The sequence below is a fragment of the Thermobia domestica genome, chromosome 12 (assembly GCF_964235325.1).
Source record: "Thermobia domestica chromosome 12, izTheDome1.hap1.1, whole genome shotgun sequence".
In the NCBI taxonomy this organism is placed as follows: domain Eukaryota; kingdom Metazoa; phylum Arthropoda; class Insecta; order Zygentoma; family Lepismatidae; genus Thermobia; species Thermobia domestica.
The window spans coordinates 10,519,024-10,542,698 of NC_137465.1; the positions used below are offsets into that span (position 1 = coordinate 10,519,024).

General features: G+C 37.4%; 1 protein-coding gene across 1 annotated transcript in view; it reads left to right on the forward strand.

The window, feature by feature from the left end:
* Window positions 1-23,675, forward strand: part of NKCC (sodium potassium chloride cotransporter) — a 154,398-nt gene that overhangs the window by 87,047 nt on the left and 43,676 nt on the right. Inside the window, exons 6-11 of the mRNA XM_081733432.1 lie at window positions 830-969; window positions 2,597-2,812; window positions 3,986-4,217; window positions 8,367-8,488; window positions 11,704-11,839; window positions 20,870-21,081. Coding sequence (XP_081589558.1) covers window positions 830-969; window positions 2,597-2,812; window positions 3,986-4,217; window positions 8,367-8,488; window positions 11,704-11,839; window positions 20,870-21,081 — 1,058 coding nt within the window. The remainder of the gene's footprint in view (window positions 1-829; window positions 970-2,596; window positions 2,813-3,985; window positions 4,218-8,366; window positions 8,489-11,703; window positions 11,840-20,869; window positions 21,082-23,675) is intronic.

Sequence of the window (23,675 nt, forward strand, 5' to 3'; positions counted from 1 at the left end):
GACCTTAAGCAGTGTACATCGCGTAACATCCAATACACTTCCCACTTTCGTTACGCCCAACGATCTGCCCTCTTTGAAAATCAAAGAGATAACTGTTTTACGTTATTTACCATCTGCTCAGTTCATTGCACAGTGCTTCTATTAATGCTCATGTAGTGTGGAGTTTACCCTAAAACATCACTACCAATATTACCATGTTTTGGTCGCCGCCTGACCGTTGCCAACCCAGACATTGAATTATTTCTAACTAGCTGTTTTTATTATTTTGATAACCATATGTTGGTATGATAGTTGTACAAAATGCGTTACACGAAAGCTCGTTGCTTCAATTCAAGTTTACTCAACATTTTCAACTCAGTCACCACAATTCTCAATGGAAATATACTCCTTGCTATTCGCAGGAAAGGGTCTACCTTTCTGATATTTACTATTCTTCTCCTCTTGAGTGAAAATGCAAGACCGCACCAGATGACGGCAACGGAAAACCATCTTGTGATCTTCGGTTGGAGGAGCCTTGCCCATCCGGTATACGATCCCACTTCGCGAATAGCGTTTTTCATCTCTTTCGGGCATTGAAGAAGGCTGTTTGAAACTCGACGAAATAAAGACAGCGCGAAATGGTTTCACCGTATGCAGACAAACGCATCAACAAATGGTTCTTACAAGAAAAAAAAATAAAGTAAGCCTTATATTTATTTGCAGATCATATTGTCTTGAATTAGCACCTGTGTCCATTGCTACCGAGGGAAACTTATTTGCCAATAACTCTAATAATAATCCCGCTCTTAAAGAACAATCATATATTAAACTTGTTTATTTCTTGTTTCAGGAGAAGTATTAAAAAGCAACTGGGGTGCTGACTACAGATTCAGCGAGAAAGTTGACCAGAATTTCTTCTCCGTGTTCGCCATATTCTTCCCATCAGTTACTGGCATCCAGGCAGGCGCTAATATCTCAGGTGATCTCAAGGTAAGGAAATAACGAAAGAATAGTTTCATTCTTCAAGAAAATTTTTTTTTTATCTTTAGTTCGTACGTTCCATTAGGTTTAATAGTAATATTTGTTTTGAAAGTTAAATAACTGAACTTTCGAGTATGCTGTCTAGAAGAGTGGTTGGAAAGTAGTAATTGCGCATAAGAGGGTTGAAAAGTAGTAATTGCGCATAAGAGGGTTGAAAAGTAGTAATTGCGCATAAGAGGGTTGGAAAGTAGTAATTGCGCATAAGATGGAGCACGGGGGAACAGATACAATGGGTCAGCTGTAGAGCGCTCAGCTCTCGTTCGAAAGTTTTCTGATTCCACCCCAGGTTTGTAGTAGGGGTGATCAGAAACTAAGGTACAAACCTACTGTGAAACGTATATATATAATTTCATACAACCAATACAGCCAACAAATACTTCATACATTAGGTATCCTCTCCATATCGGTTAAGCACTTGTTGCATCATGGAATGAGTTTGAAGATTCCTTCCTACTAAAAATCCTGTCCTTGTGTGTTCAGCCACGTTGTTACGAATTGTTTCATCTCCTTGTCTGAAGCTAAGCATCGGCATCCTAATTGCTTTTTGAAGTGCGGAAGCAGGTAAAACTCGCTTGGTCCGGGCTGTAGAAAGGGTAGTCGATGATGTCCCAGCCGTGTTCAAATCTGTTGATACCGTGCTGAGTCGGCCACTGCACTCCTCGTCGGCGATTTTTCTCTATCAGCTGGAAACTTTCGTCACCATTCTTCGACATGCTGACGAGGCATTACAGTCTCTCCGTACACCTCTACCAGCTGCCGATAAATTTCAGCCGCGGTGACATGTTTCGCCCACAGAAATCGAACAACTGAGCGGACTTCTTCGCGAGTCCAGTTTTCCAAACGAGTCGCCATTTTGTGTTCACATACAACTAGCGCCATAGACGGCTAAAACTCTGCACAGTTGCCAACTCCATGTATTAAAATTACCACACACTCTTCCTTCGTCTATAATTTTCGAAATTCCAGAAATATCGGTCTTGTAACCATAGTTTCTGATCCTCTCTGGTAAGTTAATGGTGGACAATATTCTGTTCGTTGATTTTCTTGAGGTTCTTTTGTTTCCTCCAAATTGTGTATTATAGTAATCATTTCATAATCATCATTTTCATTAATCATCCGTCCCTTTAGTCTAAGGGACATAATCGTGGGAAGTAGAACTGGTATATTCTATTATTACTTTGTTTCAAGAGTGAGAGTACTTTTTTTTTTTTAGAGAACGGTAGAATAGCCAAACATACAATACTGCTCATCAGGAAAAGTACAACCTAAAGGACAGATCATTGTGTCAATTTTTTGCCGATTGTACTTTTTAAAATGTAGTAGTTGAAACTGAAGGAAATACGGCATTATTTTCATTTTTCATAGCCTTTTGCCCTAACACACCATCAGTCGCCACGTGACCATTGTCAACCCAGACATCTGACGTATTATGAGTTCCAGATTTTTCTATTAAATTGATAAGGATTTGTGTCTTCAACAAAATTAAGGTTCGACGTTATTAGGCGCCATATTTGAAATTTCAAGATTGTTTATCAAAACTTTAAGGATGCAGTATTCAAACACCGTTGTTTTGCAGGATCCATCGTATGCCATTCCTAAAGGAACATTGTTATCCTTGTTGATATCCATGACGTCATATGCTGTGTTTGTACTCTTGGCGGGAGCTTCGGTTGTAAGAGATGCAACAGGAAATGTTGATAATTTGGTCAACGGAACATGTATGGACATATGCAGGAACTGCTCCATCCTCCCGGGTGGACATTGCAACTACGGTCTCCAGAATAGCTTCTCGGTAAGAAAATAGTAGAGTAATTGCACATAGCTTCATAAGTGGAAGATTCTAACAAGGAATACTTCCTAGCAAACTTCGTATCCACTAATGGCTATAGGTAACAAAATTATGACGTGACAAGGTTTGCAGAGCATATAGCAAGATAATGATAAAATTTTAAATACAAATGCAAATATCTGCAATACGTTCTCAATCAATTATAAGTTTCGGTATCAAAAGTTTCTACTTGATTGGCTACATACATTTGGAGATATTCGCATTTATATTTACGGTAAAAATCTACTAAACTCCTTGATTTAGAGAATCTATGTACTGAATGAATTTTTTATATTTTCTAAATACATTTTACAGCTAAGAAGCATTCCTTTTAAGTTTATTTTTTTAAGATTTAAGATTTTGTATTCACTTTTGCTGTGAGTTACTTGGTGACTAAGGAAAACTCTCCTGTTTTCAACAATTTTCTCTTTATGGATCAAAAGACTCAATATATTTCAATCAAAATTTTTCTTGTAGGCCTTATATTTGGAGAACTACATATAGTGTAGTCGAATCCAAACTATCATTTAACTTAGTACGATGTGCTTATTCCGTAGGAAATACGAAAACTTGATTTAGGGGCCCTTCAAAAATGTTGTGGCTTCTGATCCAAAAAACTAATTATTGGCCAAGATTGTAATCTTTTGATGCATTTTTTGGACCATCCCTAAAACTTTTGTTATTCGTTTCTCCGTGACCTAATTGTGGAAGACATTTTCACTTTACAATTATTTAGGTTGAAGTTAATATTAATACAATTATCACAATTTGGAAAGTTTAGGTTAGAAAGTTGGGATTAATTATCTTAAATCGCCTCATCTATTAAGTCGTCCCAGTTGTTTCTTTTATTGGAGTTTTTAAGTTCATTATTCTTTACCGGCTTCACTTTGTTTTATAAAGATCAAGGCATCAGTATAAGGCGATTTTGAATGCAAAGAAATAGCACATTTTTTTCCTGTGGTATTAAATAAAGCACTGTATGTATGATGTGAGAGATGCATCTCACTCAAGAGGTTATATTGAGAAATATATTGTTTTAATGAAACTTTTCTTTTTATTTAATGACTTAGGCTTCGAACTTATCAACCGCCCCTCGTATTGTTCTTGTAATTAATCGTAGTGTCTTGTATTCCTTAGGTAATGCAATTAGTGTCATTGTCGACGTATCTGATCTACGCCGGTTGCTTTGCTGCAACTCTATCCACAGCTTTAACTAACCTTCTGTCGGTGCCTCGTCTCATCCAAGCTTTGGGTATTGACAAGATTTACCCAGGGCTCATATTCTTCTCCAAAGGCTATGGCAAGGCTGGTGAACCTTACAGAGGTTATGTTCTAACCTTCTTTGTATCGTCAGGGTTTCTTCTTATAGGTAAGTTGGGTTATGAAATAATGGTGATCAATATTAAACAAGGAATATCACAAAATAGGTATACAAAGGATCTATGGTTTAAAATTTTATTGTCAGTGTACTTCAAAGTGCTAGATAATTTGAAAGAACTTTTATTTTCTTTTAATACATTAGTTTCTGATGGAACTGGTAGGTATTTGCTACTGAGTATCATAGCTATTTGTCATAGCTAAACCTCTTGTACTTAAAGAGTCGGAATTATTAACAATTGGGCTAAGAGACTGGATTGGAATAAAGGTGAGCTGTGCTAAAAACTATGAAGAATAACCACACTATTCTATGTATGATGTAGGCGTGGGAGACCCGGGTTCGATTCCCGGCGGGAGCTCATGTGGTTCGGATTCCACGTTAATCAGTAGGTCCACGTCTCATATAGCCTCGCTGCTGAAAGGGACGCTAAACTAAAATCAACTCAACAACTCTATGTACGAAGAATTCGCAGGAGCATTTTGCAATAATATATCCTTTATTATAGGCAACCATTTTATTGCTACTGTGCAGGTTGCATAGAAGCTAGGGAATGTTATACATTTTAAAATGATAGGGATAGCCACTGTTATCAAGTTGAGTAACCGACAGATTAACAATACAATCTTATGTGATCTACTAGTGATCTTAATAAAAAGGACAGACAGGTAAATCACCATGTATAAATCTTTAAAACTTTGCCAAAGCCTCAGATTCTATCACAAAAATGCATACACAATTTAATACGCACATGCTACTTGCGCATTGTTTACAAAGTTGAATTTACTTAAATTATCATTGCAGTATGTAGCAGAGTTGGCGTGGGTCAATGAAAACTTGACCCACGACCCACTGACCCACACCCACCGTGACCCACCACCCACGGTGACCCACTGTGACCCACCGTGACCCACCACCCACCATGAACCACTCTCATCCACTTTGACCTACTCTGACTCACCAAAATCCATCGTCATCAACTGTGAACACGATCCACGGCCTCTTCTGAACTGACTAAAGAGTTTACACTTGTAATAAAAGAAGACTGTGAAATTGTCACTAATCGGAGTTTGAATTTCTAGTCAATCGCTCAAGCACAACTCTGTTACAATAACGGTGGATCTTACCTTTACGATATAAAATGGTAAAGTTTTTGTCAGTGAGAAAATTGAAACAGTTCGAGGTGGGGGGAAATTAGTGTGTGCCTAAAATATACTTGTACTAAGAGAGTATTCTTGCAAGTGTTAATTTCTGAACGCATTCCACAAGAAACTTCTATTCGCAGGAAAATACACCTGTACAATATGGAAAAGGTTATGGTTTCTCAGTTCACAGTATTTTTCTCACAAAAGACTTGAAAAATCAGTTGTTCATAGGGTATAAAGGTGCTCAGGTACTTTATGTGAGAGCATTTTCATAAAGTATGCTCATAATTGTAATTTGTGTAATCACTAAAACACCACGTTAAATTTAAGTTACAAATATGCATAATTGCAATTATTATGAATATTTATTCAAAGTAGTTTACCTAAAGCAAAGAAGAGACTTACTAAAAGTTAGGTACAACATTGAATAACACAAATAAGCCATTAGTAATACAAGTATATATTTTCCGTAACTCGTAATTTTCCACCTTAAAACAAATCTGAAATCGGATTTATTTCCTGTTGGTAACTTTTTGGTTGTAAATCATCCGCAGTGGAATGATGTCCATCCTTCAGCCAAGAAATAGCTAGCTCGTCTACTTTGAGCATGTCTAGCGGTGGGCCACATTGATGAGCAACAAGTTAGACAATGTTTGAGCACTTAGTCTATATTTAATATCAGTCATCTGTAAATTCATAAGGGGAAATCCCCGTTCGCAATCTGTCGTGGAAATTGATATAATACTTCTACCCGATTTCTGCAACTTCTCATCGACAATCTACTTGTTAGACTTAAGTCTGATAACGATTTTACTTGGTCAGGTTTGAAATACTCAGCAAGAAGTATCATCTCTCTATCCCCATACAACATCTTTTCCATATCGACCATGTCAGTTGGCAATGTCGACCCATGTAGAACAGAAACTTCATCTACCACGCCTTCGATAGGGAATCTTGTGAATAAATTATCAATTAAAGCCTGATAAACTGATGATTTCTTATTTGTTTATAAATTTAAATTTTGTAATTATACATGAAGGTTTGATACCATTACCAAGTTCCCTCCCCCGTCTAGAAAGCGAAAGGGAACGAGGTTTCTGGAAAGTGTTCAGAGGTGAATGGGAATTTCCCAAATTCCCCTTCAATTACCACACTGCTGTTTGCCATTTGCCAAATTACGATGAATTTCAGTTAATTATCATAGTATAATTATTTCTTTGTTGAATTATAAATACTTTTCAGTGGAAAAAAGGATGCAATTTCAAAGTTCCAAATCAAAGTAAGTAGACCAACGTAGAGGGAAAAAAGTGTAAAATTTTCCATACAATTATGCGTACAATCCAAACTTCAAATTTCCGTGTAATTAAGCTTACAGTACAAATTTTATGCCTATTTTTCTCACAACTTTATGGGTTGATTGCCCTGTGCTGTATGCGCTCCATATAATAAACATAAGCTTCAGCAATTATTATAGTAGAAAGCAATGGCTATATGAAGTAAAGCACTGTATTTTTGTTTCTGATTTTTTTTCTTAGCTAATATCAATCATTTTCGATCATTTTTACAAACCAACTCACTACCAATTTTCCATATATAGAAAGTGCCCCCTCCGTAAAGGAGAATTTTAAAAAAATGCTAGGACACATTTTGTATATTTTCAGTAAAGAGTTAATACACTGAATTTCAGCTCCGTAAGTTTAACGGCTTGCGAGATACTCATTTTTTTTCCCGCAAAAATTCGGATCCTCACTACGTCCTTAGGATATTATGCATTATAATAAAAGCATTATAACATCCCAATTTGGATTAAGGCCTAACTATATAAAAAAGTAATTTCATTTGACTTTGCAATTTGACCGTGATGATCAGGTACACATAGTTACATTCAATTTTTATATAATAATTTATATATTACAGTGATTCAAAAATGCATTTTTTCCAGTAGTTAGCTCTAAAATCTCACAGGTCTCGAAAGCCAAGTTGTAGTGTAAGTCCTATTGCTATTATTACTATTAAAAATATCAATATCCAAAAGTGCCTGAAGTTCTTTTTTCACTTGGTTAGATATACTCACCTCAGGTAAGTAGACAGAAACAAATGGAACTACAATGCAGTGAGCAGAGAGGGTCGGTAGATCATACTGAATCGGTGGGTAGCAGTGGGTCACGGTGGGTGGTGGGTCGCAGTGGGTCATGGTGGTGGTGGGTCGCAGTGGGTCATGGTGGGTGGTGGATCACAGTGGGTCATGGTGGGTGGTGGGTCGCAGTGGGTCACGGTGGGTGGTGGGCCACAGTGGGTCATGGTGGGTGGTGGGTCGCAGTGGGTCACGGTGTGTGGTGGATCACAGTGGGTCACATGCTGTTGACCCACAACCCACTGACCCACTCAGAAAACGACTCACTTGACCCACTGACCCACCGACCCACTGACCCACTCCATCTCTGGTATGTAGGTCTAATATGGTGTTTCCTCAACAGATGTCGGTACTATCATGATTTTAATATTAATGTATGACGTATGATAGCGCGCTTAACATGTAAGGAATAAAAGTTCACTTTGAAGTTTTTTTTTTTAAGTTTGAAAATGTTGCTGAAGTACAATTTCAGTGAAATCATAACCTTGAAAAATGTGTGTTTCTTGGGAAACCGACTGCACTGGGAAACCTTCGTGAAGAAATCACATCGGTATATGCAGCAATCCCCGCGAACACATTGAGCAAGGTTGCTGAAGGAACCACTCGCCATTGTCCTATGCATCCGCCCCTAACAGCAACTACTTTGAGCATGCAGGAATCTTATATTGTACTGTAATGCACTGTATTGTTCTAGTTTGTACTGTAAGCTTGATACGTATAAATCAGGTTAGATCTAACACAATGCAGAGTTCGGACATCTTTATGTATTAAAATTATAGAACTAGTCACTCGTACAGACTATACTGATCATTCTATAAATGCTTAACCCTGTCACCATTTGAATTCTAATATTTTTTTTTTCAGCCGAGTTGAACGCCATTGCTCCTTTGATTTCGAATTTCTACCTGGCGTCCTACGCGATGATCAACTTTTGCACTTTCCATGCTGCCTTGGTGAAGCCAATTGGATGGAGACCTACATTTAGGGTAAGATGTCAATAATTTTTATACCTATTAACAACGATAAAAAATCCAGCTCGCATTGACAACTGGACATATGAACTTGACACGAAACTAATCTAAGGTTAAAACACGTAGACTTATTTGTCAAATTGGATAAACAGTACCGCCTGGTGTTCAGAACTGTCGCCTAGGTCGGAAGAAAAACTTTCGAGCAATGCCTATGAGTAATTTTCAGTACTGGTTTCTTGCACCGTGAAGTAGTTTGTTAGGAAAAGATGTGGTAGTACCGAATGTGAGATACTTGGCGTTTGGCAAATCTTTGTTACATTCTTTAAAGGGTTCCAATAACATTAAGATCTCCACAGATCCGCCACTAGAATGTATTATATTGAATGTACAGCAATATGTCAGCATGTTTCCTTTATGTGAACAGCCACTGGGATGAATGGATAAGTATTACCAATATCAAGCAGCATTGCTTTCAAATTTATCTTAAACGAATAAATGAACAATCGTCATTCTGCTGGATGGCCAAACTCCTGAAATATACTATTAATATTGTTACAAAACACAATTTCTCCAGTCTCCGAAAATTAAGATGAAATGTTACTTTGTCGCTTTCGAAACATGCTGATTTTGACATTCTTCTCCAATAGATTCCTCTCCTGAAGTCGAGAGCCCAAGATCTCCGCTCATGTTTTCGATAGATTTAACTTCCGCACTAGATTATTTAACTCTTCTTGTGTGGTGAGATATGCACAGGAGAGGATGGTAGCTCGAAGTCAACATCCTCGTTGCCTGGATTTCCTTCTTCTACAGTACATTAAATGTACAACTTTTGGGAGCTTTCGGCGCAGGTAGCTCATCAGTATGCGCCAAATTGACTCCAAATTAGGATATTGGATGGATGATTAGGAATAGCCAGAACCGGTTCCTGAAGGCACCGGTGTTCGGCTCTGAACGAATCCGGTTCTAGAAGACCCGGTTCCGAAACCGGTTTTTTCGACCCAGGTTTGGAACCGGTTTTAAAATCCGGTTCTGAACCGGGTTTTCGGATCCAGATCTGAAACCGCTTCCTAAGATCCGGTTCTGGAACCGAGTTTCTGGATTCAGTTCTGGAACCGGTTCCTAAAATCAGGTTCTGGAACTGAGGTTTCGGATCCAGGTCTGTAACCGGTTCCAGAACTTTGTGGCCATCCCTACGCTAAAGCTGAGCTTCTGGCAGGCTGTGAAAGTGTGCTAGATGAAATGGTGGAAGCGACAGACAGGCACCCAGGCGGCGGCCGCTTGTCTCATTTGCCTAAACAAACTGGATAACTGGCAAAGTCATTGACTATACAGGCAAACTAGCCAACTCATTTGGCTAAACATCCAATGGTGGACCAAAATTTTTCTGGGGGGCACAAGCGCATGGTTCACTTTGCAATGTTTTGAAAATGAACTTTGTGCCTCCTTTACGGGAATTTGGGGGCTTTTGGATTCAGGTAGAGAACCTGTCTCTAAGATCCGGTTCTGGAAGCGGGTTTTCGGATATAGATTTGGAACTGGTTCCTATGATCCGGTTCTGGAAGCGGGTTTTCGGATCCATGTTTGGAACCAGTTCCTAAGATCTGGTTCTAGAACCCGGTTTTCAGATCTAGGTCTGGAACCAGTTCCTAAGATCAGTTCTGGAACCGGTTCCTAAGATCAGTTCTGGAACCGGGTTTTCGGATCCAGGTGTGGAACCGGTTCCGAAAACGGATCTCTAAGAACCGGGCCCTCGCGGAACAGGTTCCTCCGGAACCGAAACTTTAAGGCCATCCCTAGTGATAATTTGATTTTGAAGAGAAGTCCTTTATATTTACCAAACAAAAGTAAGAGTCACGTGGTCTTTGAGCTCCCTCCAAACCATTGGTTTGGCAAATTTTAGGCTACTTCGCCTTCCTTGCATCCAGTTTCGCAAGTTAGTGGAACAGGAATTGCAACAGATATATAGTGCCCATCGCTTTTCTTAATTCCTACTCGACATCCAAAATACAGTTTATATGCTATTTTGATAATAGGGGTAGAATACTTCGACGCTTCACCATATATATAACAAAATGAATAAGGGTTATTGTTATACTGGCAGGATATTCTAATACACAGTCTCTTTTCCATACACACCTTTCTGGAACAAACCCAACACGAACGTTAAAATTTTACAAACTCCTGCAATTACAATGTACAACTTTCATGTTGCATAACACAAAACAGATGGCAGCGCGCGTTCGTCTTTGGTGTCGGCATGGTGATTGTTATGCAACAAACTTATCACTAGACTGACTGTGAGAATAACGTTTCTTTTCATAACAACGTTAAACTAACATCGATATCACTAGTATCAAGCTCTGGAGAGAAACCTTTGAAAGAAAAAATGAAATGAAATCTTTAATTTTTACGTCCAACGCTTATGCCGGTCAGTCTAAAGGAGACGGTGATGATGAGAGATGATTGAAATGGTGGAATGAAGAAAGTGGGTGGAAACGGGAGAATCCCGAGAAAACCCACGAGCACGATGTTTGTCCACCACAAAGTCCACACGGCGCGAGCTGGGATCGAACCAAGGACACCAAGCAATCATGTGGAGGTGAACGCTCTACCACTGATCCAACCTTTGAAAGAATTTGTAATTATTTCTTACGTAATACACGTAATGTATAAATATGATGTTCTCGGGAAAATTATATATGATAAGAAGAAAGTAATCTCGTGTTTTGCTTGAAGAAAAAAAATATTAGAGAAACATGTTTTTAAGCAAGGGAAAATGTTTCAGTTTTTAAGCTGTTTCGTGTTGTACAGTAAACTTCTTGATGAAATTTAGAAAACAATAAGGAAAAATTTTGTACATAAATTTATAAAAGGAAGTGAGAAAAAATTCAAGACAAGACGAGGATAGGGTTTGGAGAATCGAGACGATACTTTGTAAAGTTTACGAGTTTAGTTGAGTTGATTTTGAGTTTAACGTCCCGTTCAGCAGCGAGGCTATATGAAACGTGGACCTACTGATTAACGTGGAACCCGAACCACATGAGCTGTAAAGTTTACGAGACGACCTAATAAAATCTTATTTCTCGCGTCGTCTCGTCTCGTCTTGCGGGTAACATTAGAGAAGCCTTCTTCTCAGAATGTAAAAATTTTCGAATATCATCGTTCTTATTTGTAATCTCGCATGATTGTCTGTGTCAATCTTTATTCATTTGTATTTGTTTCTTTTGCAGTATTACAACGTTTGGACTAGTCTTTTAGGGTTCGTGCTGTGCGTTGCTATAATGTTCCTCATCGACTGGACAGCTTCCCTTATCACCTTTGTCCTGATCCTTGCTCTCTACTTAATTGTTGTGTATCGGAAACCAGGTAAGACATACGGGAGATCGTAATTAGTTTGATTCACTTATCACTTTCGTTCTTATCCTTCCTCTTTATTTAATTGTTGTGTTTCGGTAACCAGGTAAGACATACAGAAGATCGTAATTAGTTTGATTCACTTATCACTTTCGTTCTTATCCTTCCTCTTTATTTAATTGTTGTGTTTCGGTAACCAGGTAAGACATACAGAAGATCGTAATTAGTTTGATTCACTTATCACTTTCGTTCTTATCCTTCCTCTTTATTTAATAGTTGTGTTTCGGTAACCAGGTAAGACATACAGAAGATCGTAATTAGTTTGATTCACTTATCACTTTCGTTCTTATCCTTCCTCTTTATTTAATTGTTGTGTTTCGGTAACCAGGTAAGACATACAGAAGATCGTAATTAGTTTGATTCACTTATCACTTTCGTTCTTATCCTTCCTCTTTATTTAATTGTTGTGTTTCGGTAACCAGGTAAGACATACAGAAGATCGTAATTAGTTTGATTCACTTATCACTTTCGTTCTTATCCTTCCTCTTTATTTAATAGTTGTGTTTCGGTAACCAGGTAAGACATACAGAAGATCGTAATTAGTTTGATTCACTTATCATTTTCGTTCTTATCCTTCCTCTTTATTTAATTGTTGTGTTTCGGTAACCAGGTAAGACATACAGAAGATCGTAATTAGTTTGATTCACTTATCACTTTCGTTCTTATCCTTCCTCTTTATTTAATTGTTGTGTTTCGGTAACCAGGTAAGACATACAGAAGATCGTAATTAGTTTGATTCACTTATCACTTTCGTTCTTATCCTTCCTCTTTATTTAATTGTTGTGTTTCGGTAACCAGGTAAGACATACAGAAGATCGTAATTAGTTTGATTCACTTATCACTTTTGTCCTTATCCTTGCTCTTTATTTAATTGTTGTGTACCGGGAACCAGATAAGACATGCAGAAGATTGTAAATATTTTGATTTTAACTTATCACCTTGTTGTTTACTTATGTGTCGCGATGTGCCATCAGTTTGTAGCTCAGAATAATCTCTAAAATACTCACAGACTGAATGCAACAATTGGGGATGAAACTGATGCACAACACGGTACTTAACTGTACAGTTATGATTGAATTTAAATAAAATTCAAATGTTTTAATTTTGAAAATGACTAGTTGTGGGAAAGGTAAGAGAGAGAGAAAGGGTTAAACTATAGAATGAAGGATGAGCACTAGCCTGATATTCCAATGAGACTGGCGTCGTCCTGGACATCTGGGATGGTGAATGACTTTCTCTGGAGGAACCTGGAAGCGATGGAATCAGTCCGAGAGTACAGTGTTGTCGGATTGACGTCAAATTCCGTTTTATTAATTCTTTTTTGTTGCGTTATATTTTCGTTGTTACTATTTGTGCTATTGTCAGCATTTTAGAATAGTTGTTACAGTAGTTATTATTGTGCAGTGTGATTATTGGTAATGTTTAAATTCTTTTTTATATATACTCGTTTACTATGTCTTCAAAGTTTGGCAACATTGTTGATGAATTTCAGCTGTTCGACGTTTCCCCAAATGTGCGCTCGGGAAGCGGCTCCACGAATTGTAACGAAATTTTCCGATGTGTTGGAGCTCAAGTAAAATATTTCTATGATTGGTTTAGAGCCCAAGCTTCACGACTCGGCGCGAATACTATAGTCGCATGTTAGGCTCAGATGAATCTGTGGCGATGAACCAACAGAATGGTATTCCAAAGACATGGAGTTGGTTGTTCATAAAAGATGTCTTACATTCAATCAACTAGGAAGCATCAGGCTAGGCGGAAGGGAATGCAGAAAACAGGAATAGTGTTGCCACGAGACGAGACGAGACTTCAGACTGTCTCGTCCCGTCTCGTGCAAAGCATGTCTCGTCTCGAAAAATATGCTCGTCCCGTGTCGTGTCTCGTCTCGTTTCGTTTCGTTTGTCTCGTTTTGTCTCGTTTTGTCTCGTCTTGTCTCGCAAAAAATATAGCAGCATACCATGGGAACGAAAGTAAAATGTAGCAGGCTGCACCATGCTAATCAAGATACAACTAAGTTACAAGTATTACCCAGAGCACACAAGACAAGAAATGTCACGGTAGCTACACCGTGAAGCCTTCACCTCTAGTGTATGTGGTAGTCGGTTCGATCTCGGTTAGTGCCATGTGAGTTTTGTGATGGACAAACGTTGAATGTGTGTGGGGACCGTGGTGGCTTAGTGGTAGAGCGTTCACCTCTAGTGCTTGGGGTCTCGGGTTCGATCCCAGCCCCGCCAAGTGAACTTTGTGGTGGACAAACACCGTGTGCGTGGGTTTTCTCGGGTTCTCCCGTTTCCTCCCACTTTCTTCATTCCACCAATTCTTCATTACTCATCATCACTGTCTCCTTTAGCCTAACCGGCATATCCGTGGGACGTAAAACTCAAAGATTTCATTTCATTTTTCGAATGTGTGTGTTTTCTCGAAGTTGTCTAGTATCCTACCACTTTCTTCATTCCACTAATTTTCCTATCATCATCCATTCGGCCAAAGTTGACTAAAGGTCTTAAAAATAAATTCAAATAAGCTCACAAGGCAAGGACAAATAGTTTACAAGATAATATATCTCTGCTGTTAGTTGTCTAAGACTTCTCGACCCTGGCTTTTTTTTTTTTTTTTTTTACATTCTGAAACATTGAAATTTGTTTCACCAATTTCAATACACGAATATACAGCAAATTGCTCATAGGTACGTCGAAGATGAAGACACTAATGTCAAATAATGTTTACACGACAAGCAAAGTTCTATGTAAAGGTGTCACCATCCCCGACACTATCGTATACTATCAGTCCACTTGCTTTATAGTGTCTGTATATATATATATATATATATATATATATATATATATATATATATATATATATATATATATAGAGAGAGAGAGAGAGAGAGAGAGATGGAAAGATACATAGATAAATAGAGAGATAGATATGTGTGTACACTTTGATTTCATATATTCCAGTCTTTAGATTTCACTGTGTTAACCCATAACAATCCAAAAACTACTTTCCATTTTAGCATGTTTAGATTTGTTGCAATTATTTTTTTTTAAAAAAAGGTCGGAACCAAATAATTTTATTGGTAATGGAAAGTATTTGATTGAAATTTTATATGTTACTGCACAGTAACCTCTACTTATAGTACAGTGCCATAGTAATGGGAGCTGAATCACACATCGGACGAAAGAATGCTTGGGGCCAGTCTTCACCTCCATGGTTCAAATCTGTTCCCATAACCGCGGGGTGTGTGCTATTATGTGGTGGTTGCCCCGTTTGTGTAACAAACTCATGACAGTACACCCAGATTAGCTACTGGCTTAAAAAAAAGTTAATTTTTGGGTGACTATTTTGGATTAAAGTTTCTTATATTGTCGCGATCTATTCGCAATCATACAATGTACATCTTCACAGCAAGCCGAGCGGTCTGCGGCGATAGACCATGGCTTGAAGGCCCCGGGTTGAGTCCCGGAAGGGTCATGTGTATGGATTTTAAGAGCATTTGTTTTTTCGTATTGTTTCAGGGGGCGAAATCGTACGGGATAAAAGGATTTCAGTCTGAAAAAAATGGAGAGAATATCCTCCCCAGGATACTTTCATGGGAGTAAGGAATTAGTAAAAATATAGGATATACATTTTATAGCAGGTTTAAAAATATGGTTTGGGTATCCTATTTCTTTTCTGTTAATTATGTTCTCCAATGTTCGAATTTTGATCATTCTCATGATATTTTCTGCTTTCAACGGAGTTCCATGAATATTATACCAAATGTTCTTTAAACTTATCAAGTTCGAGAGGTTTTATATGCCTGTAAGAAACCATTTTTGAAGATAATTCAGGTCCTAATGAATATTATTCACTAGGAAAGGGAAGTATTCCCCTCCTCTCAACATGGAAGCAGAGGGCAATTTCGCACTCTGGTCAGATCAAACATTTCCGCGTAACAAAACGAAGGTCCCCCTGTAAAATCTCTTCACCTAAAGTGTTATTGTTAGTATCATAAATTTGCTGAAAGCAAACAATTTGAAGGGTTCGTCGATAATATCTTTGCTTTCTTTGTCCTTCGCCCGCCTTCCAAACGAAGAGGTGAATTTTACAACATGACTGCTGTATAATAAGAGAGCGATTGGTAAAATAGTAAAAGTATGTTTTTATGTGTATGTGTGTGTGTGTGTGTGAGAGAGAGAGAGAGAGAGAGAGAAGACAAAATTTTAGTTGCAAGATGACATACATCAATTGCCGTTTTCGGTTCATATAGCAAAGAGAATACCGCCACTAGAAAATAAAGACAAGTGTAGTCTGTTCTGTTCCCTTCCGCCATCTCAGCCAGAACTTTCAACTAGTCTGTAATGAGTGTAGACCTTACCCAGTTTTCAAATTGAATAAATGGTGGTGGCAGTTCGATTTCTTGACCTTGTGAAAATTTTCCCTGTCTTTGATTTTGTTTGTCATCATTCCAGCCAGAAATAAAAAAAATGAGATTTCCTCAGTTTACACCAAGGGGAATTGGGGACAAGACATTAAGGATGATATTCCTGGAAGCTCATGTATCACGATTGTTTCATTCAATAGACAGAGGACACTTTTCTATGAAGGCTTTTCAACATGTTTTCTCACAAAGGGGATTTTCCTTTTGCAATCTATATGACCACTGGCAATTTCAATCTTGGCCATTCCCGCCAGCGTTTTCATTTTGGAAACACGACACGAGACGAGACATTTCACGAGATGTCCCGTCTCGTCTCGTTTTCGAGACGGGACAAGTAGTCTGTCTCGTCTGAAAGGGTTCTGTGCCATCTCGTGTCTCGTCTCGTGGCAACACTAAACAGGAAGGGAACTAGTCGTGTTTATTAGCAATTTAAGTAGTAACCATTGAGAAATATATGCTTATCCAAGCCGTCTACAAGTGTGCATCATAAATAAAAGTTTTGTTTCGTTGAGTTTTAAGAGTTGATAATTCTGTTGAGATTTAGTTGTAGATAACGTAGTTTGAAAAATAATAAAACTAAATTTAACAAATTGAATCAAGAGTTCATACAATTATCTTATAGTCACTTCACATTTGTTTCACAGTATTTAATACAGCGCTCTTTTATTTACGACATTCGTAACATATTTTATTACGAATGTGGTTCATTTTTGTTATTAGTTTGCGCCTCCTTGCTTACTTTTCACAACTCCCAAGGGGGTGGCCCAGACTGAAAAATCACTGATCTATAGCATAGCTAGTGATGGGTAAATTTCCGGGAAGATATTTTTCGGGAATATTCCCGGGAAAATTCCCAAAATAAGAATTTTTCCAGGAATTTATGTACAATCACAAAGAAAATTACATTCTATTACTATATTATGATTTCAAAGTTAAATTCGTTCTTTTTTATCACAGTATATTATTACAGTTGTCTCCAGAGGATTCTTTAAAATGTATATTCTGAACTGTACTATGTTACTTTATTAAAATTTTGTTATATTTAGAGAGTACGCATAAATGAATATTTACTTACAATATGTTCTATGAAAGTAAATATGTGGAAAAAATGGTATAGTAAGTCCACATATTTTTACACCGCTAAACAGTTTAAATTTATAAGTAAGTGAAGTTTCTAAACTTCACTCTACTACTGATATTATAAACATATTAAATTTTTAATGTTATAAAGAAATTACATTGGGTAACTGCCAGAAGATTCATGTCTCACCAATTTATCAACATTTGCGCATACATATTTATGTTCAAAATATTTGCAAGATACAGACTTATCTTTATAATTTTTCACGTAACATTGCCACACATAACCTTTCTTCCTACCTATTTTTTGCAGCTTCATGCGTTAATTCACATGTTAGGGAAGTCCGAGTACCTCTTCAGAAATTCGAGTCAGAGAGGAGACAAACATACGTTTATTACTAATGATTGTTTGGGGTGTATTAATTGTACTTCATCTCTATTTCTACATAATTTCTGTACAAACTGGTTCCTTTTCATCATTTGTAAATTAGTACTTTGCTACTTTTTAGTGCAAATGGAAATGGAACTAATTAATCATATGATTAGTTATATAAAGTACAGTCAACGAATTTTATTTCTTTAGCCTACAAATTATTTAAAGCCTAGAAGTAAATCATAATAAATGAAAGTAAAGTAATTAGTCGTACCATAGGCGCCGACTTTGGGGGGGGCAGTACACTTTTGGCCCCCCCAATATTTAAAGGTGGAGTCCTCGCCCCCCCAATATAATCCAGTCGAGGAAGAATTAACAAAGAGGAGCAATAATTTCTGTCGTAAACTTCGTGGTGCCATTATTTCAATATTAGGAACATCCTTCTTATTCGATATAAAATGCCGTTTTCAAAATGGTGTTTTTAATACAGTAATGAATCTTCACCCAACACTCTGGCAGCACTGATATGAAAAGTGGAGATCAATGTGGTGTGCAAAGTTGCAATGAAGTCACGGGCGTCTCTGGCAAGTTAAAATTGTGGGGTACGGGGGCGACTCCAACTAAAGTTACGTAAAAGTTATGAGTAAACTGGAATCTACTTTACTAATGGCATCCTCTCTTTCTACCTTTAGCAACACAATTCATCATAATTTTCTTCCATCACTGGTAGACTACTTGCCGAAAAGAAATTAAGTTTATATATAATATGGTTCTTAAGTACCTTTATATTCCTACCGACGAATTCCTCTGCTCAGTGCTCTTAAACGCATTTGCAGCAGTGTACCTTTATAGTAACCATATATTTCGATTTTTGAGTTAACAAAATCTTAACTCTCTGGAAGAAGTCTTACGATAATACTTGATTTTATGGCGAATTTCGAATTTTGGATTGTCATTCTTCTGTGTTCTTAATAAACTCAAAAGTTATATTATCTACCTTCATTTTGCTGTATGTTTTTGAATTTGTCCAACGAAGCATCTTCGATTACTTCGTTTTCCGTTTTAATGTCTAAAATGTATAGTTTATTCTTTCTGTCATCCGGCTACTCAATGTATTCTTTCCATCTTTCTCAAACTCAATTCGCTCTTTGGGGGGTGCGGTGGCTCAGTGGTAGAGCGTTCACCTCCTGTGCTTGGGGTCTCTAGTTCGATCCCAGCCCGCGCCGTGTGGACTTTGTGGTGGACAAACACCGTGCTCGTGGGTTTTCTCGGGGTTCTCCCGTTTCCTCCCACTTTCTTCATTCCACCATTTCACTCATTTCTCATTATCACCGTCTCCTTTAGCCTAACCGGCATAACCGTGGAACGTTAAACTTAGAGATTTCATTTTATTTCATTTCAATTCGCTCATTAAACACTCATTTCTATCTTTAGTTTCTATATTGTAATAGTAGTTGTCCCTTGCTGCCCTTCTACAGTATTCGCATTAAATTTACTCTCATATGTAATATTCAAATTTCTCTATCTTTTTAAATTCTTTTTGGTCACCTTCGCTTCTATTGTATATTTCCCTATCTTTGTAGATTTCCCTTCTTAATTGGCAGATCAACTTTCTATACATCCTTTCCTTCCCTTCTCTAGTCTCCCTTCGTCATTGAAACCAATTGTTGTTGGTTAAGTAATAAAAAAAAATTGTGTTCTTGGAGCCGAGAACCACTTTCACTAACCAAGAAGCGTAACTTTATTTTTTAAAAATCCTTCTTTGAAAGTGACACACCTTAGGCGGATATTCTAATCACATTAACCTAATGTTTAAGAACAGTTCTGCCTAGGTTTTTACTTCTTCCATACAGATTGAAGTAGTTTCAGCATTGATCCATTTATCTCGTACTCAAAATATTTGGGGGAGGGACGCGTCCCCCCTGTCCTCCCAGTCAGAGAGGCCCGTGAATGAAGTTCTCAAATTTTTAACTTGAATTTGTTTTAATGCCTTTAAGCGAATTTGACTTACGTCATGAATTTCGCAGCGAAGCGGATGCAATGGAGCAGTGGACCGAGATGTGGGGGTGGGAATTGGGCCTTCATCAAGCAGTTGATAGAAAACAGCTGAATATGATGATATATTTATTCATTGTTTGGGCCCCCCAATATTTTCTTCAAGTCGGCGCCTATGAGTCGTACGGTTCTTATAATTTGGAAAATAAAATAAAGAAATAGAAATAAATTCCTTCCCCGAAATTTTATTCTAGGGGAAAAAACCAGGGAATATTCCCATTTTTTATTTTCCTTCCCACCGGGAATATTCTCACTGTCCATCACTAAGCATAGCCTAGGATTTCAGGAACATGTATATGCATTTCCACTTGAAGTCGAATTCTCACTGTCTGCACCAAAAGCTTAAATAGTAACCAATTAACTACGAAATAGCGTTTTGAAACTTAGGTTGCACTAAGCAGAATCAAATGTATCGTAAAATTTACCTTGATTACAGAGATAGAGCTTTCAGCTCGCTGGATTCAGGTTTCTCTCACAACCTTTTTATTATAATTTCCTGTTATATTTAATATAACACAAAGCCACTATAAGTGTAGTCCAAAGTTTTCTAAGCAGTTAGGGTAAAATAGGTGTCCCAAGACCTAGGCAGCCAAGAGAAATATTTCAACAGAGCTTCAGGCAAGCTAAGTGCTTCCACTTAGGAATTCTGGGCAGGGGACCTCAGAGCTCCAAACAAGCTAAGAGGCTTTGGTTAGGTTAGAACCCTCAAAGCTCTAGGCAAGCTAAAAGAGCAGGAATTACCAGCCGAAACTGATGTTGATGGAGACCTTACGTGACGTTTTATACCTTCTTCTGGAGCCAGTATTCCTCTTCTGTCACATGACCTGATGATGAAGATGATGTCTGTCGTCTGCTTGCTTGTAGTAGTTGTAGTAAAAGAACACGTGGTGTTTACAAATAAAAGACACATGTTGGTGTTTACAAATAAAGACCACTTGCAGGATATTGCAATATTCATTAAATCTTAAGTAGCTATTGCAGGACTGACAAAAACTTCTAAAATTTATCTTTTTACTCGTATATGACATAATTTTCAAATTTATTATTTCAGATGTGAACTGGGGTTCGACGACTCAAGCGCAAATTTACAAGAATGCTTTAACCTCTGCGCAGCGATTGGTTAATGTGGAAGAACACGTCAAAAATTATCGTCCTCAAATTTTGGTTCTGTCAGGGAGACCGTCCGTTCGGCCATCCCTCACGGATTTCGCCCATCTCATCACGAAACACATAGCTCTGATGATCTGCGGCGAAATATCACAGGTACAAACGGAATTAAACAGTTTTTTGTTAGTTTCTAGAAATTTTAGCTTAAGATGTATCATGCGCGGAATTAGAAAGTTCATGTTTTGTGACGGCGAATGAAAATTAAGAATAAATTGATATTTTTCGATTGCTTTTCTTTTATATTTATTTTAACTTGCATAAATTGATCAATGGTTTATGAAATAGTAAGTTTGTCTTTGAATAATAAATAGTGGCTGCCACCAAGTCTTCGGCTCAGTGAACTGTATATTTTAAGACCGTGCTTTCTCTTTTTTGTTGTTGAATAATTAAATTAAAACATGGCACTTTTAAAGTGCAATTATTATATCTGCTTGTTAGCCCAATTAATTGGCATTTGGAGGATGCGAGAAGGAAAGGTAGAGAGACATACAAGACAACTGTGAATTGTTAACGAGCAATACACTTAGATAGAAGCTCTCGTGTATCATAATACAATTTGTTCATAGTGGTAGGAACATCACTTCGTTATTAATAATTACTCATTTAATATATTTTGTCTACTTATACTATAGCTTTTTCTAAAGTAGAAGAGCCATCTGGTGAATCAAAATGTAATGTAATAATACATGTAATAATAGGTCAAAGGTAAACTATTATTTATTTTTGATCGTTCAGCGACAGTATTGATGTCTTACACATTCTATTTTCCAACACTTAATTTACAAGTAGTGCATGTGTCACTGTTGGGAATTTTTTGTCACATTTATGTTTTATGTGCCTGTTAGGAATTTAGTGTCACTGTTAGAAGTATGTTTGTCATATTTAGGAGTTTTGTGTCACTGTTTGTAAAAATCAAGCATCAAGCAACAATGGACATAAACTGTTGCCTAATACTGTATATTCATATGTATCATATAAATAAATATGCAACATATTCCAGTAACTGAAAGCTGTAAACAGCATTATCTGGAAAACGAATGATATACATTTTAAAGCCGTATAATTTTTTTCGATTTCTTCAAAAACTATGCATGAAGACTCACTTACCCTGAAAAGTGTAATTTTCTTGAGTTCGACCTTGTCCATCGATTAGTGTATCTTTTATCTTTAAACAATATTATAATTTTAAAAAAAAACTAAAATATAAGTTTTAATTTTAATTTTGGTTATATATCATAAACCGTAGTATGTAGACCTACTATCTTGTTGTTACTGTCACAATAATAATGATAATCATCATCATAGGTATTCTGCCATTATTGGCAGATCACTTGCCGCAACTGACAAGCTTCCATGCTCCACGGTCTTTCTGTAACCTCTTCATCTTGACGTACAATTTCTCTGTTTTAATATCGTTCATTAATTGTAATTTCTTTCATTCCTTCCCTCTCTTTCCTGCCACCATACCCTCTATCACGTCCCTCATGACACAATTCCTTCTTAGGCGATGTTCCAACCAGTTTCTCTTCTTCTTCTTCTTAATAATATTTAAAATTGTTCTTTTCCTCCTCACCATTTCTAATACCCTCTCATTCGTTTCCTGCTTAACCCAGCTAATTATCTCCCTTCTTCTGCATACCCACATTTTCAAAGTTTCCAGCTGTCATAATGGAAAGCTTGATTAGTGTTTCAACTTTAAGCCTCGAACTAGAGACAGAGAAGTACTTTGTGCCCACCTCAGTATTTTTTTTGCAATTACCCTTCTAATTGTTTCTTTTAAAGTTGTAAGAAAGTGTTAATGCTCAGCATGTTTAGCTAAAGCGTACACCTTACAGTGGTTCAAATTGAGAGTTAGTGTGTTTCATAAAATTTGCTATTTTAAGTTGGAGGGCACAAAGTACCTCCCTTTCCGTTGTTAGGAGATATGACTGACATTTAGAAGTGTCCCTCCTAGATGGCAGCATAGTAAATAGCTGTTACTGTTCATTTCAACCACTCCAAATTTTTGTAAGAGTATCTAGCTTGTTTCTTTTGCGAGAGATATATTTAATCTTAACAGGTGGGCACAAAATCCCCCCACTCCTTGGTATTCTGAGTTACAGAAAATACTTACAAGTAGACCTCACCACTTCGCCGTTGCGTTAGCAAAAGGAAACAACTACTGCCCTAATGTAGGGTTGAATATAAGACACTGACAAAAATTTTAGCTGCTAATGAGCACTAGAAATAGGGGGAAAACGAAATAGAAACATGAATGTGGGAAAGCCAAATGCAATATAATTTGATAATTGCAAGACCCATATTTTTTCGAAATAGATGGAGGAACTATAGTTATGACTTCTTCTATGTAAATCAAGTTAGGAGGGATGTTTTTATGGCATTCCAGATCATGGCCGCCATCTTGAAATCCGCCATATTGGATCGACGTCAACTTTTTCAAATGGAAAGAGGGTCATGTGAGGTATCAAACAACAATGATTTTTTCCACCCAATCTCATACACTAATTAATTTGTCCATATCTACAACGGTTTACAGCTTACAGTTTTTGAATGTTGAAAAATTCGTTGTTTGTAGCAGATAACAGATAACTACAGTGGCAATGAACATGGCTTCAGAGACAGCATTCTTACAGAACAAAATTACGGCAATGCAAGAAATAAAAGTCCTCAGCACTCATAAAGTGGTTCTG